At 38.9% G+C, this 20,150-nt stretch overlaps 1 protein-coding gene and 1 pseudogene across 1 annotated transcript; both read left to right on the forward strand.

Moving 5' to 3' along the window:
• Positions 1-1,927: 1,927 nt before the first annotated feature.
• On the forward strand, positions 1,928-11,066 carry LOC140244599 (noelin-2-like). Its single transcript, XM_072324221.1, has 10 exons — positions 1,928-2,010; positions 2,802-3,002; positions 3,837-4,036; positions 4,357-4,408; positions 5,279-5,453; positions 6,435-6,567; positions 8,025-8,192; positions 9,175-9,332; positions 10,001-10,149; positions 10,738-11,066. Exons 1-10 carry the CDS (start codon positions 1,933-1,935, stop codon positions 10,972-10,974), a joined length of 1,551 nt encoding a protein of 516 aa, XP_072180322.1. The 5' UTR covers positions 1,928-1,932; the 3' UTR covers positions 10,975-11,066.
• Positions 11,067-15,526: 4,460 nt separating this feature from the next.
• The window catches only part of LOC140244354 (ATP-binding cassette sub-family C member 12-like), a 126,575-nt pseudogene continuing 121,951 nt past the window's right edge, over positions 15,527-20,150 (forward strand).

A 20,150-nucleotide genomic window follows, 5' to 3' on the forward strand; every position in this document is an offset into this window, starting at 1 on the left:
AAGTCAAGGCGGAATCAGTCCATATTTACATCGTTATGACGAATTAATGTAAGCTTATGATCGATGTTTGCTTTTTCTTTTTCTTTTGTTTGTTTCGTTAATGTTTTTTTGCGTTTATTTGTCTGTTTCGTTTTATGGGGTTTTTTTTAGATTCAAAATTACATTCTTTTTTTTCCTAATAAGATCTTTGCAGGATATCATTCGAACGTAAAATTGTTGTCTGCAAAACAAAGTTGAATAATTCTTTCTCTAAACGCTCAAGTTTCGGCTAATGCACTAGCAATTTCTGTAGCATGTCAAAGGTCAAGAATACAGAAAGTTATATACACTATATTCACTTATGAGATTGTTATGCTTCGTCTTCTTGACAGGTGAACTCAAGTCACGAGACATTATCGTATCATATTGCCATGTCTCGCTCATCGTTTAGTTATGATGATGACAATTTGGCCTACATTTCCAGGCATATCAACTTCTCCGATAACAGGATTTGAGCATCAAAGTTCCGACACGCGAAAAAGTATCGCGGATCTTCGCTTTCCAGGATACACCAAAGGTTAACCCTTTCAAGTGAGCCATGACATGTGATGAAATAATAAATCAAACTTTTGAGACGAGAGATATAGAAAAACAGAGAAATAACAAATATGAAACATGTGTCAGTTTGTATTGAGATGCATTCGTAATGACAAAAAAAGTGCCTCAACTTTTAATACTTGCCTTTGTGTCTTACTTTGAGGGCGTACCGTAACATCGATGTTTTGAAGGCGAGAGTCGTACCACGAAAACAAGCAACTATACAGGAGTGACGCAAAGACGGAACCGTGACAAAGATACTTCCAAAATACTTCTTTGTTTAACGGCACCATCATCAGAATCATGAACATCAGAACGACTGCTCCTTGAGCTTCTTCAACATATTCCTTTTAAAAATGTAAAGAAAAGATGAAGAGAAAGTATTCAAGAAAAAAAAAAAAGTTCCGAGACGTCCATGAAATCTTCATAAGGCCCACCCGTCTATTGTGTTCCACTCTGTTGTAAAAGTAATTTTAATTCATAATTACCTTTTGCAACCAAAGATTAAAGATAACAAAGTTTATGTCCCGTAAAAAGGCCTCAGTTGTTGAGACTAATAAGAATTTGTTCTTTTCTTATTTCTAATTTAGGGCAAGTATGGTTTCCTTTACTGCAAGTAAATGGAAAGCGAAAAATCTATACTTAGCCGAAGGGCAAGTATGGAAGAAGTTACTGTGGATCTCTAAATTATATATATTGTTATAATATATATACAAATAAGGAATAAGACAATAGTTTCAACTACAAAGCTGCAGATCACTTCAACTTAAGAGCAGTATTAGACAAAGCAAATAAGATGAATTCCACAAAACAAATCGTGGACTTGGGTTGTCTACAGCCATATAGCTCCGACTCCTTCCGAAACAATGCTAAACGTCATCAGGGAATACAATAAACTCAAACATAGAATATTCTCCAACCATCTTCAGTTTAAAAGTTAATCTCTCATAAAATCCAAACACACACACACACACACACACACACACACACACACACACACACACACATCGTTAAAAGATCGTCAAACGTCAATGGCACCCACACATGACGTCACTTCGATAACGCAGTAAAGCAACGGTATGTTTATAGTTGTTGTTGATGGTAGTGATTTTGTCTCGAGTAGGGGGGTTTCCAAAGAACGTGGTGCGTGATGTATTTCGGGTTGCTTGGATTTAAGACAGTAGATAGATGACTTCTAGAAAATGACATGGTGTTCATTCCCACACGTTTATGACCTGCGACCCAAGCAGGATATTCCAGGGCAGATGTGATGCACTGGCTGCGCGATAAATATGAGGTGAGATCTTGAAGTCTCATTCTTCAGTTACCCTCGCTTTGTTCAAACAGTACACCACCATGGAAACATCGTCGGTATTTCTACTGCTGCTGCGATTCTCAATTTTCTTGTCGATCTCCGCCACACACGTATATGCGGTAAGATATTTGAAGTTTACTAGGATTTGATGGAGGTGAACGTTAACATCTCATTTAATCACTTTGATAATCTCTATAGATTACGTTCCTGTTAAGCCGCACTAAAAGCAATGCTCTGCACGAAAGTAACAGAAAGTAATTGTATAAAATAAATTGTACGAATATCTATGTCGTTGGAATGCTGTATGTTTGTAATCATAATGTCGTCATTGTCCAGTGATGGCGTCTGGGTAGTTTCCTGAAATGACGTCATTTTCATCGAACTATAGTAATCGAAATATGTTTTGTTGTTGTTGTTGTTGCTGATGACCAGGGACAACACCCGTATGATCTGTCCGGCCTATGCTCTCCATTTTCTTCAAAGACCAACATACTTAATTCTCTATCATGCTTCAGGAAAGGAGATGATTATCATACAAATTCCTGTCCGAACCAATTTCCTGTTAAACATACTGACAGATAGACCTAAAGCTGGACATAAATCAAATAATATTCTTTTCGTGTTTTGTTATACTGTACATTTCTTTGCGTAATATAGTGAGTGTTTCTATGGTGTTTAGGAAAGAAATACTGCGTTGTGACGGAGAAATCTTGGTTTAAGATCTCACAGTATTATATTTAAACTGTAAATTACCACTTCATGCTACCTAGCTGTGTGTCTGTTATTTTGGAAGTGCCAAGCTACAAATTTAACACTCATAAACTCTCAAATAGCAATTACACAGTTACTGTAATAACTCGAATAAAACAAAATCATAAAAGGGAGCTTTGTCTCACCTTTGTTTCAGCAGAGAGGAGATGGGGCATTGCCATATACGGAAGCTTACCACTCCGTTTCTACCGAACCCGCCCGACGAGCGACTGCCGAAGCGACGACCGGAGAAACCACCAATGACCAATGCACATGCCGTGCCGAATGGCCGAGTCTGGTCACCTGCACAGATTACGTTGAACCACAGTTCTCGAGGAGACTCGAGAAAGCAGAAGTCGAGGTTAGTCTCTTTTAACCCTTTTTGTGCCAATGAATCAAATGAGCACAAGTCTCACAAGTAAACCTATGGACAGGTAGTTGTTGTGGTAAACAGAGGGGAAAACCAGTCACTAACTCTTCCTATTCTTTTTTACTCCATCCTTTTTCCCAGCTTCAAAAACACTGACAGCCGCTTTCTGAATATTATGATATCAAAATTGCCATAGAATATGTTTGAGCGCCATATTTCGATCAAAGTATATATAGGCATACACCCAAATGAATACATAGTAATCTTAGCCATTCCCAAACTTGTCATTTTCAAATTTATCACATACGAAATCTATGGTTTTCGGTTGTCGTTTCTGTGGATAGTAAGACGCGTTTTGAGAGAAAAGAAGTTTTTCGCCAATCATTTCTTATTCTTCTGCAGTTAAGGAGATACATTTTCAGTGAAATAGCAATAAGGTATCATACGAACGATGAATTTGTCAAGATGTTCATTTTTTTGATGATGAAGATAATGATTGGAGAGAGATTTTATTTGTTTTGTTTCGCGTTGGTCGGATATAAGTTTTTAGATGTCGGGGTGGGGAAAGTACAGTGAGCTACAACGAATCACATCAAGGGCTGTATTGACTGTATTATACCGTGTATCATAATCTAGATACATTCACAAATGGTATACGTAGTTGTGCAGATTTAATTTTCATTGCGATAGAGTGAAGATGACTAAGAATAAAGCAGACTTACTTTGCATGTGAATGTTTGTAATATGCGCAGTCCAAGGTTTCCCCGATACAACCATGCATATCTATTCGAGTGCTTCCTGTTTTCATATCTCACGCCAACCCAGATCGCGATACTTCGACAACAGCTCTCCGAGTACAACCAGACCGTGGTCGAACTCCACATCGAACTCGAGAGCGTCGGTTCTGCCCTGAATACGACGCAGGAAACTCTAGAGGGCGTGCTTGATGGCACCATCGTCATCTCTGTAGGCGAGGTGGAGGTTATCCATCGAGAATTGAAGGAAATGTCGTCCAGCCTCGAGCGGTAGGTTCAGTTCGTTTGTGGGTCACTTTTCTAGCCGAAGGCTGGCAGAGTGGTCGAGTGTTTGACCCTCGAATATGATCTGGGTCTTCAGCCTCTGACTTTTTTTTTTTAACTTCTAACGTTCTTATTCCAAGTTTTCACCCCTGAAAAATCACCTCTGAATTTGTATTTCCCACGAATTTGGCCGAACCATTACACCGGGCCATGATGAAAAACGATGTTGCGAGATGTATAATATTATGTCATATAAAATGGATGCGTTCTCTCTTTCCGTATGCATGATTTTAACACCTGAATCTTTGATTTCCTGTTCGATGTAGAATCGGTTCAGCCGTACAAGATGTCCCAGAGGTGCAGGAGCTTCGAGAAGAGGTTAGTCCTTCTCAAGTTGAAATGGGATTGATAAATTTGTACCTAAACAAAGACGTTCTGGTGGCAAAATTGCAAACTCATTTCTGACACAAGAGACTTACAATAGTTATAATAGAGTACCTTATACATTGCAGTCTTTTTTTTTTTTTTTTTTTGCATGCTTTAAAGTCCGTAACTTTCTTCAGCCTCTGGATGAGAAGAGGCAATTTAAGCCCCTCGACTAGACACTGCTAAGGAAACGTATTCAAAGTATTTGTGCCACAATTGTAATTTACGTTATTCTACAGCACTCACTCATGCAGCTAATCGAGAGGTATGATAGGCTGCTGTCGGCTGCTCATGGGCATAACTATGTTCAAAAGGTCCAAAGGCCCCATATTATTTTCTTCTTCTATAGGCACTAGAGCGAACATCACCGACAAACTGCGAACAGTCTGTAATGCAAGAAGCCTCCAACTTCGAATAAAAAAACTCAATACAACAAAACAAACACAAACCGTTCAACAAACAGCTGTTTCAGTGTCCCTGAATTGGCAAGATCTTCTTTTTGCTTTCGGCAAAGACGCGCGGTCTTTGTGTTTGTGTTTGTCAGTTTGTATCTCCGTTTATGTGAGAGTTCGCCTGTACACGTGCGCGTACCTACGTGCTAGGAAAGACATGCGATGGCGTAACTGGAAGAAACGCCGATCTCTTTTTTGTACCAACTTTACTGCAACGTTTTCACGCGTGCGCACGTCGTCTGAAGCCAGGAAGGTGTAAATGACTGTCAATCCAACTGTCTCTCTCTTAATAGATTTTCATTTGTGGCATTTCCCCATTTTTCAGTCATATTCCTTTTTCTTCTTCTTTTCTTATTTTTGCCATCCCCAGATCGACAATCTCACCAAGATCATCCACGACCTTAAGTTGTCGAATCCAAACGAAGTCCGTATTCTACGCCACCAGCTTGAAGACCTCAAGGCAAAGTTGGCCAAATGCGAGCAGGCCTACACGGAGGATCAACGTGACCATTTGTTCCAGCCTTGGGCTTCATCTGCTTCACAAAGTAAGAAAAAATAAAACAAAACACAAAGAAAAATCAACAACAAGAAAACAAAACAACAACCAAACAAGAAAAGAGAGTTGGGGGGGGGGAGGGGCATTTCATGAAGCATTTCGGTCGGATATTTTTTCTGCCAAATTTGCTCTCAGCCAGTCAGATGCAAGGATTTCAGCAGCTAATTTAACAGTTTGTCAGAAAAAAAACTGACAAAACGCTTCATAAAATCTCCCTGCAGGAATATGATATGTAAAGACAGAAGGATACGTAGATAGAACTGGTCGACAGACAATAGGTACATAAAGAGACAGATAGGTAGACAGATAAATGGGTGTAGTAGGTAGATAGAGAAAAAGGAGATGAGTTTATTATATTGAATGTTATCAATGTCTTTGTAGTCTGATTTAAGTAAAAAGTGTTTATGACTGAGTGCATATCATACGTCAAATACTGTATATGATTTTTTTTTTCGAATTCAGAATCAAGAATGAGTCATTAAGTCGTTGAGCCATTGTATACTGGCTGATTCACTGGATTAGCAATCAAAATATTTGTACCAAATAATTTGAACATTTAGTACGCGTCAAAAATTAGTATCTAATCGATATGGATAATTTTATCCTCTCTTTCATTAAAGAAAACAACAACAAAAACAAGTAATGAAGAATTTTCTTGATATTGCCACTGGAAAATAATCTATAGGATTCCTTGAATTATAACAGTGATAATCAAAGAGATGAGCAGAGCAGTTGTCCCTGTCAATGTTGTTGATACCACCGGTAACTATTCTATCACTTTAAATATCATCATTGTAATCACCATTGATATTTAGCATGTATAGCGAGATCATCATCAGTATATAGTGGACGCATTTATTGCATTGGAATTGATATCAATCAATCAAGTTTTCCACTTTGGATCCTTTGTTGGACCCATCGTTTCGATACACACTATTGACTACTGCATACATGTTTTTATTGATTGCAGACAGCTGCGGAGACCTGGTCCAAGTGTCAGAGCCTTTCACTGTCCGGGGTCGAGGGACGAGATCCGGGGCCTGGTTCCGGGACCCGGTCCTGGACTACGAAAAGGTGTGGTACGCACCATTCCGCAACTCTAGGTGAGATTTTTTTTAATATTTTTAAATGATTCAAATTGTAAAGTCTCACGTATAAGAGCATGGTCACACATACGCGAAGACTGGTCACCGACCTCCTGCAAAAGAAAATTACTGGTGACCAATGACAACCTATCGGCGACCAAACTCCAACAATTTTTTTATCGACGACTAGTTGCGGACTGGTTGCCGACCGGTTGCCGACAGGTTTGCGGCCGTTTGCAAACCATCTGGCGACGGGTTGACGAGCACCTTGTGATTGTTTTGCTCATAAAACAACAAAAACAACAACAGCAACAACAACCTCATGATGAATACTAGTAGACGTCTGCTCGCAAAAAAAAAAAAAAAAAAGGTTGCAAATGGTCGGCAATTGGTCGGTGACTAATGAGAGCAATACAAATTGGTCGCCGATATCATTGGTTGCTGATGTTCGTTTAGCGCTTGGTACAATAGCTAAGGATTGCTCTTCCTCTCTCTCCCCCAGCCTCAGAAGTACAAATTGCTTGGTCAGGCTGTCGCCACTGTGATCTTCCCTGTCCCATACCCTTACTCTTCGCAGACACTCTCTTAGTCCCTTAGGTTAGCTATATTGCAGGGATCACTTTTTGTAGTCAGGAAAAGGTGCATGAATTATGAACGTGGACTGCATCAATATATACAGTACTTGACACATGGATGCGGCAGTGGACTCAAACACTCTACAACAAGTATCATGTAGTAATTGTTATTATCTGATTGGCGACCGCCTGGCAAATGGTCGGCAATCAATCTTTAATTGGTCGCAACTGGTTCCCGACAAAAAAAAATAATAAAAATAAAAAATAAAAAATCATCCCAAAGGTAAAAAGTCACTGAAGACCAGTCGTAAAGAGGTTGACGACCAGTCAACGACCAGTTGCCGACATTTTCACGACCAATTAAAGACCAGAACACTTTTCCAGACCAGTTTGGTTGTGGTTTTCGATGCAGCATCGGAAACCTCTAGCCATTTGCTAACCGACTATGGCAACGGCCACCAACGGCCACTTGCTGACTTCCAAATAACCTTTTTTTTTCATGTTTGCGCCCTCTGACAGTCAATTGCTTTCCAGTGATTTCAGTGGTCGTACAATGGTCGGAGAGCGGTCTTCATGTGACCATGCAGGGCCTAAGCCGGGCCGCTGCTGTGAGCGTCATGCTTGTAATCACTTGCTAAATTATTAGTATCCATATTATACAAAGATAGGCGTCCTAGTAAATACTATTTGAAGGTTTATGCTAAATCAAAAGTCGGGGACATGTTTCTATTCAATACTCGATTTTACATTTTGTGCAACTCATGACAAATGCGGATACCTGTCCTGTCTAATTAGAAAAACTTGTCACATGGTACCAGTTCAGTTGTCTTTCGTCCAAAGAGATACACCCCTTTAAAATCTCTCTGCCTTTGTCGGACAATTTCGTTCTACTTCTTTCAGGTTCACGTACCAGGTAGATCGTTTCTCAAACGTGGCGGATTTTACCCGTGGCACGAATTACGAGAGTCGCTTCCTTCTCCCAACCGACAGCCCTTCCCAGGGACCCGGAATGGTAGCTTATAACGGTTCGCTCTACTACCACGAAAAAGGCAGCAATCGAGTGGTCAGGTAAGTTTCCCCCTTAAGACGGTCACCGGAATCCGACTTGCTTATCCCATTACAGTGCGTCGAGCAGATGCAGTTTATGACAAAAGATATATACTTCTTGAATTACTGAAGAACGTTGCGAGATCAATCCACCTTTAGATTTCTCATGCCATGTTTAGAAATAAAACAGACGGCAACGAAAACGTGTGTATTATTATAATCTCTTCTCCTGATTTGTCTGTTATATATATTCTCATCCTCTCCTGAATAGGGTTCAAGTTTGGATGAATGAGAAAACTTTAAGTAAATCTTTTTTTAGGGGTTACCGAGTTGAAGACCAAAGCGAGCAGAAAACGAGGTAGTCATTGGTCACTCCCCGTAGACCTTTAAGGGGAAGATGTGCCGCACATACAGGAGGATTTAGCAAATGCAAATAGAAAAGGAAAACATTCAGTGATGGCTGGAGGAGCATCGGACAACAAAAAGGTCCTTTAATTGTGAATATTGATCAGTTCTATATGTGCTGCCCTCTTCGACAATTAGTGATGTCACAATGGCAGAACGGTTTAACGAAAATCTATAATAATTTCATTTTCCTTTAATTACATAAGTATGCTCTTGACTATAGTTACTAAGGTGATACATTGATGCAGGTATTATCCACCACGTTTTTAGAGCAGCTATAGCTCAATGTGATCATTCGATGCCTCAGCAAAATCCGGAAATGTCAGCTCTAATGAGGACCCCTCCCTTTCCCCTCGTTCGTTTACCTGTTGTGTACTGAACTCCACCATAGGGCCCCATTTCTCTCTCTTCTTTTCTCTAAAAACAACAATAACACTGATCACCGTCATTCAAGAACATAGTAAATTAATGTTAACGCTGGTTCACACGAGCCTTAAAAGCTATTGTGACTGGAAGTATTCTTGCTATATCGCCATTTCAGTAAAGCTTTTCGAGAGCTTCCATTTAAAACGTATAATCACGTCCGTCCTATTGCTAGGTACCATGTGGAAAGCAACGCCGTGGTCGCCGCGAGAGAGATACCCGACGCTCTGGTAGACAATGACGGGGCCTACGCGTCCATGGGGTACACCGACATCGATCTGGCTGTCGACGAGTACGGTCTCTGGGTCATTTACACACCGTCATCAAACGGAGGTACGTCTTGGTTTTGTCGCCATTAATGATTGCAGGAAAGAGAGAGGTGTTGCGGGGCGGTGGTTCATGCAAATTACCGATACTTTTCAATGTTCCAATTTATGAAAGTCCAATTATAATGTGAATTGTGTGAAAGCAGCAAGATTAGTATAATACATCAGTGAAAGATTGAGAAAAATCGGATGATTGATTTTAAAGTTATGAATCTTTAATTAAAGCTTCGGTGTTGTCATTGCTGAACAAGAAGACTTCGACACTTCATGACGTCATTATGGACAATAAAGAAAATATAAGGAGAATTCCACAAAACTCTTTTTCATGAAAAATGATACATTCCATCGACTTATTACTGACATATGTAGGGTTATATTATTCCCCCTACGTTCTGAAAGAGGTAAGTCAAGTGCTCTTTTGTTATACAGTGTGGAAAAGAAGTAAAAATATATTGAATTTTCTATATATTTATATGGTTCTGCAAAAAATGGCAGGACGCACTGACAAGCGATCTCTCAAAGAAAATCTTATTGATACGAAATGAAAATAATGGCAAAATGTTGTTATAAAGAGAAGAAAAGACAGGAACGAATTCAACGAATTCGTGTCTTTATCATTGATATGGAGTAATGCACTCACTGATAACGTTTTCTTTAATCGTCACACTTTGTCAGATCGCATTGCGGTGGGTGAACTTGACCCGCAGACGTTGGACATTACTGCGACGAAGATGGCGTCCTTCTCTAAATTCACAGCTGGCAACTGCTTCATGATTTGTGCCAAGCTCTACTGCGTCAACAATCATTTCAGCAACGACGCCTCGGTAAGTACTAAAACTACGGGCCAAAGCAACAACAGCAATAAATCTACTCAGCATGCACATGCAACGAGGAGGCAATTATAATCGATAATTGAAATTTGTCGTCTTGTCTTCTTTGGAACAGTTCGAGAAAGTGAGAAGATCACTCATTCAGGTCACGTAAAAATAATTAGTAGTGACTTCAATGAGATATTTGAATTGTGAGAGGTCAACCACTTGTCTTCACTCTCTCCCCCTCCACCCTTTCTATCTATCTTTCTTTCTTTCTTTTTTCACACCCAACAGCTACAAGCGACTCCCGCTATAACGAATTCCTCGGGACTGGCAGTTTTCTCTCGTTATATAATTTCGTTAAAGCCGAGCAGTTGAGTATATAGATGATAATTTTGGGACCTGAATTGGTACTTCGTTGTATCGAGAATTCCGTTGTAACCGTGTTTGTTATAACGGGAGTGCACTGTTTATTAATTTTCGGTCTATGATGGCCTATCTGTCTTTCATTTACTCCGCATAAGTATGGTGGGCTTGTGTGTGTATACCAAACGCTTACTATGTAGTGATGATGTGATATAATTTTGTTTTCTTCGTAAGGTCAATTTTGTCTACGACACGAAGACAGCCTCGGCCAGAGAGATTCAAGTACCCTTCGACAACCGTTTCAGTGAAATGATGTCACTGGACTATAACCCACATGACCAGAAACTGTACGGATGGGATAATGGACATCAGGTTGTCTACGACTTGACCTTTGACTCTGTGGAAACAGGAAGTGAGAACCGCCCCACAATGCCGTATACCACGCCCCTTTTCCGTGACGTATTGCACTAAAGAAAAAAAAAAGCACAAACAACAACAACAAAAAACACCGAAATATCATGCACCTTGGCGAAGTTAATGAAGGAAATGTAAGTAAACTGAAGTCTAACGCAGAATGTCATTTTTAATGCTATGATGTTCGACTACTATTAGGGCTACTGATTATGTCGATTGTATACGTGTATACGTACATTTATTATCATAGACTGATATTCATGATTTCGGCAAGGATGTTAGAATACTCATTACTTGCTGACGAAATATCAGTTTTTGATATATATGTCATATATGTATATATATATATATATATATATATATATATATATATATATTCATACATTTAAAAAAAAAAAAATCAGTTTCCAGCATACGATCATAAGCATATCGATTCATTAGCTTCTAGAATGTTATACTTCTTTAGAGGGAAAAACAAAAAACAAAAACTAGCACGATTGTTTTGGATAAAATCACAAAAGTAAAAGCGACCGATAAAAAAAGAAGAATATTTCATTACCCTAGCATTAGGTACCCATTTATACACCTGGGTCGAGAGGGATATGATTGGTAAAAATATCTTGTCAAAGGACGTAAATCACTGGGCGGGAATTGAACTAGGGTCCTCCGATTGGGAGTCTGGAGTCTTATCCACTATACAGAGCAGACAAGGCTCTGCCACTATAGCCACAGCGCCCCCACAAATGCAATACAGTATAGACTCCCGTTTTAACGAAGTAGTCGGGACCAGCTGTTCTCTTTCGTTATATCAAATTTCGTTATAACCGAACAAATAAACAAGTAAAATACATATAGAGTGGATAATGTTGCGGCCTGAATCTTTACTTCGTTGTAAGCGGAATTTAGTTATAACCGTGTTCGTTATAACGGGAGTGCACTGTATATGCAATGCAGAGATTATGACGCTTTTTATGTCATCCAGTTATCCAATCATTATATCCTCTTGTAAATAGCTGTAATTTGTAAATTATTTCCACAAATCCGGCGGCAACGTTTCACAGCGCTTTTACAGAGAATGATCTCCTTAATTCCTCTATATAGACGCAGCAACATCCGTTTGACAAACGCCATTGGATAAATGAAGTTAGTATTGTCTGTACCATTTTACCCTTTGATGGTAAGTTGCATGTTATATCAGTCTCATGATTACATTATGCGTTTACTTTTGGCGCGCAACAATGCAGTGTTTGCCATGTTGAAGTATCAAAAATAAAATGTTCGCAAGGTACCGTTAAATGCGTCTGATGTACCCCGGGGATGTATATACCTTCCATAATCACGGTTTTTGTGATACTACCCGGACGAGTTTCTGTGATATTAATGTGACTAACAAAAGACATGCGATGGAACATGCAAGTTATGCTGAGTCGAGGGGAAGGTGCATTCCAATGTCTTTTGTTAAACATATCAGTATTTTAGCAATGATTGACAGATGAGGTCACAACGGGAATATTGGATTGGAAGGATTTTCTGCGGGCTTATCCAAGTTATCTGAAGAAAAATAGAAGAAAAATTAGTTAAAAATATGTGGAATAAATTCCATTTGTAGAGGGGGACAAGAATGGAAGAAGCTCACACCTGAACGTTCACCCCTCTGAATGATATCTTACTTTCATTTAATGATATTCTATATTACACTTTTATGTCACACTATGGGTAAATATCTGTCAGTATCTCATCTGACGAAATTATAATTTGATACACAGCGTCACACACTTCTGCTTGTTTGTGGCGAGTGTTCAAGAATTCATGGTCAAAATATTGGTGATTGTAAAATGAGGAGTTTACAAAGATTCTTTTTGATGGATGGAACCTTCATATCCATCAACGCATTTATACAATGATTGAATTTATGTCCTATAGATGTATCGTTTTCATTGATTTCATTCAATGTCATTTACATAGGTTTATCTCTCTGATTCCACTGCATTGTTTTAGAATATGATACACGATTACATATGTAATCATTGTATATAATATCATGTATGGTATCATTATGTTACGGATTTTGTAAGCACTCTTAGCCTGATGGGCAGGAGAAATAAAATGCTTATTGTATGTTCGATAATGATTCCAACAATGCGTCATGGTGTACATTCTTTTTAACCATTACTTGCATAGACGTTTAGAACTTTGACACACACTGATTACTGTGCAATTAGAAGGGTTCAATGAAAGCTCGAAAAAAAGAAATAACAGAACAGGGGCATATAATAATTATATACGTGTTTCATATACGAATACGAAAGTCGCACTATATTTACCCAGTAAAATCTGTATTTCTCTTTTGTTTCAGCAACTTCTAGCCGTTAGTCAGCACACGTACATATCATGCTTATTTTTTTTTAATAATTAACGCATATATGATATATATGACATATATATATATATATATATATATATATGACACTTCTGCGTCGGTGTGTAATAAATAGATATCAAGAGTAAAAACAGTCGTATAAACATCGCAGGAGCCAAAAAATTGGAGTCCAATTTTTTTGGCTCCTGCGGTGTTTATACGACTGTTTATATATATATATATATATATATATATATATATATATATATATATATATATATATATATTCATTACATATATATATATATATATATATATATATATATATATATATATAATTTTACATCTATATAATTATTACCCCCCAAAAAAGAAGAAAATCCATAGGATGTCAATGTCAACTAAGATATGAGTGGGGTAATTACTATCCCCTTAAAAGGCGTTGAGCAGTATTGAGCATGTTTTGAATGTCATGTTGAAGAAAATGTTTGCTAAAAAAAAAAAAAGAATGCAGGCTGAATTTTAATGCTTTCTCTAGTCCAATTTACTCCGCGAATATATAGTCTTTACGTCAGATTCCACCTACTGCTATGGAAAAGGAGAAAAACTATCTTAGAGACGGCTAACATTTGCTAAGCAACTTTCTTTACAATTTGGAATTGTGACTGATATGGAAAGGAAAGTTTATATTCTGATTTTCCAGGACTTTTAATAAACTCCAAAGTGGCGGATTTATTTACAAAGTAAAAAAAAAAAAAAAATACCTGACAAAACCCTCTGCTCTCCGAAAAGTGCAACCCAATGAAGCCCAAACGAAATGCTTTTGGTTATGATAATACGCCGGTAAATTATTAACAATAAACTATCACAGATGTAGTTTAGGTGGTTCTCCGGCCGTGGTTCTGTGGTTCTCGATCTGTGACATTGAATGCAAGAATCAAAATCAGGTTCTGTCAAAATTGGTGGGCTTTCGTCCTTCATCTGAGGTATAAGGCATTACTCGATCCTATCTCCCTGGGTTGCCCCACCTTGAGATGGGTAATTTATTACGACAGAGTGGAGACATTATTCTATAGAGTTAGAGTTATAAGTATATACGAATTTAAACACCTGTATCTTCAAGCCACTATCAATTTAAAGAAGGATGACACATAATGTTCTTTCAAAGATGTAGCCGGAGAGTGAATTTGACAGTCTCTAATAACAAACAGAGCTGTAGCCTCTCTGACGCTGCCTGCTTAGTATTTACATGCGCGAGCCTCTGAAGCCCTATATAACGGTAAAGAGGGCGTCTGTAGGGATTCACGTCCCCCGCCCCTCGACCGCGTAGCGGTTCTCACAGTCTGCCGGCTTTGGAGAACAGCCACAAGCTATAATCTCCCCGCTAATTCCAATTTTCCTTTCACGAAGACAGACAATAGTTTACCCATCTTCCCCGCCCCGACTGTTGCACACACGCGCATTTGCTACCGTAAACTGTGTAGTGCGAGAGGTAAACAAAATAATGCGATGGGGAAGAAACGAGCTAGAGAGGAATAAAGATACTACTGCTCGGGTGCCTTTTCTTTTGACATGCTAATTTCGCTCGGTTTCCTTCAAACACGGCCCAGCCCCTAAACGTGGGTTCGGCTACATGTCATTGCACCTCATTGACAGCTCGCATAGCAAATCATGCTTTTAAACAGAGGTTATATTTGCTTTCATACAAAAGCATTGTGAGGATTGTTCAGCTTCATAGGCGCATTCCAATACGGCGTGCTCAGTCCGTCGAAGATCATGGAATTGTTGTGTACGCGAATGTTTCTCTATATTCATGGACCGCTTGGCTGTTGATGAGAGAAGGTCGAGTTTTGGACAGAGTTGTGCGCGTTACATACAGGAGCACTCCACCGATTATGCATCAACAGTTTCCCCGTATGTTTCGGATAAAAAGACCAGTCGTATGTGTAGATCTATACATTAGTAAAACAATTATCTCACTTCAAAGCTTCGAATAGCGAGTAAATTTGTACCGGAGAGAAGAGGGCTGAAGGCTATCCCGTTTCAAGCTACTGCAAGATCCAATCCTGGTTTTATGTGCTGGTACATGACGGATCTAAAAGAGGGAGATGTAATAGAGAGAGGATAAAGAAAAGGACAGGTAGTTTGTTCTTCTTTTCTTTTTGTTCCGCTAGCAGACGACACTGTCTTGTCAAGCTGATCTCCCCGAATGACAAGTTCAGGAGGATTCACGTCCACGCAGTTGCTATAGCGCTTATTGTCTGTGATTAATCTACACAGCGTGGGAACGTGATAATTACTCACTTTGGCTGGGACACGATTGGCCGTGACACACAGGAAAAGAGTACCTCCTCGGTTTCAGGTAAGTTCTTGACTTCACTCGATCACTTGCGTCGCCTGTCGCACTGAATTTCTACGCTCGCCTTACTGAGGTAGCGAATTGTAGGCGAGAACGATCACAACGCGCATGCCGTTCGTTTCTATAACATGAGCAGCGAGAGCTAGAGTGTGTATTTAACTCCAAATTACATAATCGGTCACATATTAATAACGGTAACATTATCTATCGTTCATCAAGCTTGAATGAGTGCTGCTGTAAACTTTAGCATTCAATATGACACCATGATCTTTATGGGACTTCTTGTACACTCCGAGTCCGCTCAATCTGTAAAATAACGATGATTTGTCTTATAAATCATAACAATTATGATTACTCCGAATCATAGAGCAAAGTGGCAACCTTATACAGCTTGAAAACAAACCTTTAGTTACCTTCATCTTCGGGACTCTTCTCGACGTGATTAGGTATATGCAACAGATACGGGACTTTCGCTCTACTGAGCGCGTATGAGGAAATGTTTCTAACGACATATTACAATTAAGGAGCCTAATTATACGTTCATAAAAAAAAAAAAAAAAAATCCTATACCTTGAATTACTTTTAGTACTTCTATATAGACGGACACAATTTCCTGAATGTATTAGGCCGTAAGTCCGCTTTACAGTCATGAACTCCCCATACGGATATGCCGGGATTCTATCACGATTCATGCGGATGTCCTGCAGGACAATATTCCCGGGATAGTGGTCTATCGCCTCCCCCTCCCCCCCCCCCCTCCCCCATACACACACACGTTATAGCGCCCTACATAAGCCTTCAAACTCGGCACAGACAACGTCCCAAACAGTAACACGAAAATATTGTAGTGATTAGTCGAGAGTATTCCCTTGATATCAAGGATATGGCTTACTTGTGCTGAATCTTCTGGTGTTTATTTTGTGAATGATGAACATGTTTTGTATTTATAGGTCATAGCTTCGCCACCAAACCTTTACCCGTGCAATGGCACACCAAGGCTTATCCTTGCCCTCCATTATACCCCTCCCCAATAGGAGTGTGGGGAACATTAAATGTCATCTGTCGCGAGACAGAGATTCGACTGACAATGACTAATACCCAATATACCTTTTACGGTCTAAACAATTCCGTGAACTTTCTATACTCCTTTATAGTATGCAAGGTGTCTTCAGTTACCTTCAGCATGATTTTGGGGTTGAAGAGAACATTTCTTACAAAATAGATGATCCCCTAAAACAGGGCTCCACACTACCTCTTTTTTTGGTGGCCCGATGGGGCCACCAAATCATCAATTTCAAATTTTTGGTGGCCCGAAAAAAAAAAAAACAATTAAAAAACATTTAAAGTCCTGTGGTTTTTTTTTTTTTTAATGAGTCACTCATTCACTGCATGCATTTATGCATTTCCGGCGCAAAAAGTTACGAATTTATTGACATACTTTTCAAAAACTTGTGGTGGCCCGACTTTCATTTTTGGTGGCCCCGGGCCACCGGGCCACCGTTAGTGTCGAGCCCTGCCTAAAAACAAACAAACAAACAAACAAACAAACTTTGAGTTACCTCGTGAGTCCGCGTAATGTCTGTCGTCCATTTCATTCATACCCGAGATTTTAAAATTACTTCAAATCAAAACACTACAGACCTATAAAGGGCTGAATGTAATGTAAAGGGACAGAAGAACCAATATCTATACACTTCTATCCTAGCAAAGAGTGAAATCAGAGGTCCATAAACCTTTTGAGTGTTTGCACATTTGCTCATATTTTTTTTTTAATATATAGAATGGAGCACTACTCCATCGGGATATACGTGCATGGGTTTTGAAGTGGATATCATGTGAACAACAGAGAAGGAAGAAATATCAAACAGTTTTCCCATAGGCCTATAATAATGTCTTAGCGTTCGGGAAGTTCTTTTTTATTTCTAGTCGTCTTTATATGAAACGACAATGCCAGGTCATTTGTCATTGCCACACTCTCGGAAATGACTGGCGGGAAAATGTTTATACCGCGATCCGCTACTGAGAAATTACCGTCTACATTGTAAGTTGTGGAACATCGTCTGCCTAAGATACCCCTTGTCTCTATGCATAACTCAAAGTCAGTGTTTAAGGAGGTGGTTAAACTCTCGAAAACCATATGAAGTTCTTTTCTTATCTGCGATTTTAATGAAACCTCTGTCATACATAATATGTAGCTCATTTCGCTTATTTCATTCATTAAAGTCAACGTGCACGTTATAGGTGCAATTCCTGAGTCTAACTGAGCAATGTTGTGTATAATCATACCGTCCCCTTGAGTAGGTTATATATATGAGAGTCAAAACACTCTGTCCCTCGGATAGAACTGAAGATGGAGGTCCCGTGTGTGAGATGATATCGCTTTATTAATTCATCGCAAAGAGTAGGGTGCATAACCCGCTGAAGTGGTCATGTCTCACACCCATGGAAGACCAGCTCGTGCAGACGAATATAGGGGCTATCCAACCATCTTCTCAGGTAGACAATGAAACAAGCAAACAAATAAACGAAAAACCAAACAAAGATATTCTATCAAAAGAAGCACAGTCAATTGATGAATATTGTTTCCGACGTGTGCAATAGACCGTTTCTGTAAATAGTTAAGATTTATGAATGTTTCTTAATTTAAATTTTCCTACAGAACTGGTCTACCCCCACCCCTAGTCACCAGATGAAGAATGCCTTTCATTTCAGAATTAAAAATTTGTCGGACATTGCCATATCTCTGCTAAGTTTCCTTCATCGAGAAAAATAAAACAAGCATTTCTTGAACTTCCCTTTGCGGCATTTGAACTAACATTACAATGTGATGTAGTCACGTGATTACGAATATGATTCAAGGATATGGCTTGCCACTCGGAAAATATTTGGATTACCAATATCATTTAACACATCAAGATTATTATGGTTATATATTAACGAGATGAATCACATTTCGGTCACAGTTACTCTATTAGTCATTATCCTCTTCGAGACCCCGTAATGGAGATGTAAAGATGACTATGCATGTACTGCATTTAAAGGTGGAATCGCTCAATGGTAATCTATACCGACATAAACACTTAAAGGAACTACATGTATAACATATTATGCAGTGCAAATGCATGTTCAACTTGTGCGGATTTCATACATGCCATCATCACTTACATACGTAGCCATGTGAAAATCTAAATATGTGTCGTATATCTTACAACTAATATATTTCATTATATAACTTGGAGATACTGCCCTACTTTGGCAAAAGGAAGCAAGTGACATTCTTATGGATATTGACTTTTTTATTGATTTGGCATATTTGAGGCATGCTCTATTTAACTGAAAAATCCAAGAGTTACAATTTTGGCCCATTTCTGAGATATTCGGGTGACAAAAGGAAGCAAGTGCACAAAATTGCATGAAAAAAAAAATAGCAAAAGGAAGCAAGTGACATTCTCATGATAAGATTGTCACTTGCTTTCTTTTGCCAGATTTTTTCATGTTTGCTAAAAATCTGAAATACTTTGGCAAAAGGAGGCAAGTTACAACCTCATGATATGATTGTCACTTGCTTCCTTTTGTTAATTTTATTTTTATGTTTGCTGCAAATCTATAATACTTTGGCAAAAGGAAGCAAGTAACATACTCAAGATATAATTGTCACATGCTTCATTTTGTCAGATTTTCATGTTTGCTACAAATCTAGAATACTTTAGCAAAAGGAAGCAAGTTACATAATAATGAGTTTCTATGGAAATATTAAAATTCTTCGAATTGTCATAAATGCATAACCGTTATGACTTGCACGAATACCGACATTTTGTCTCATTACAAATTTCTATGTTGAAGGGCCTACCCAAAAACATATTTTCTTCATTTGTAGCATTTGTACTCGATGTCACTTGCTTCCTTTTGCCAAAGTAGGGCAGTATACACCTACAATAAAAAGTGGAACTTTCCAACCAGGATTTTGCCTGTGATATTGTCTGCCAAACACCGCTCAAGTAAGTGATTAACAAAAGATATTGGAATGAACCTTTTCCGAGACCGGGCAGGTTTTGTACGCTTCCCTGCAATGTATTTTGTAAATCATGTTAATAACGTGGAAACATGGAAGTTATTGTGATGCAACGTTGAGGGTATCATGAACCAACGCAAGTCACCATGCATTTGAATTTCATCTGAAAGTCTTGCCTGGTGTCACGATAGCATGCTGGTGTCAAATTTCGGCCCATGATTAGCCCTGATGAGTTCCGCCATGAGAAAGGCTGGTATGCCCCTATCAACCATTTGATCACCTTAAAGCTCCACATTGCAAGGCATCTCCCGTTTGGCATAATTTGGACAAATACGGTTCAATTTCTTGCACTTTATTTTGAATTCGATGACTTGGAATTATTGTATACTCTGTATGAATACCTGGTGAATCACCACACATTTTCTCCCTCCCTCTCCCGCTCTCTCTCTCTCTCTCTCTCTCTCTTGTGTGATTGGTAGATTTTTTTGAAATGTCGAATGATT

Source organism: Diadema setosum, chromosome 21 (genome assembly GCF_964275005.1).
Source record: "Diadema setosum chromosome 21, eeDiaSeto1, whole genome shotgun sequence".
NCBI lineage: Eukaryota > Metazoa > Echinodermata > Echinoidea > Diadematoida > Diadematidae > Diadema > Diadema setosum.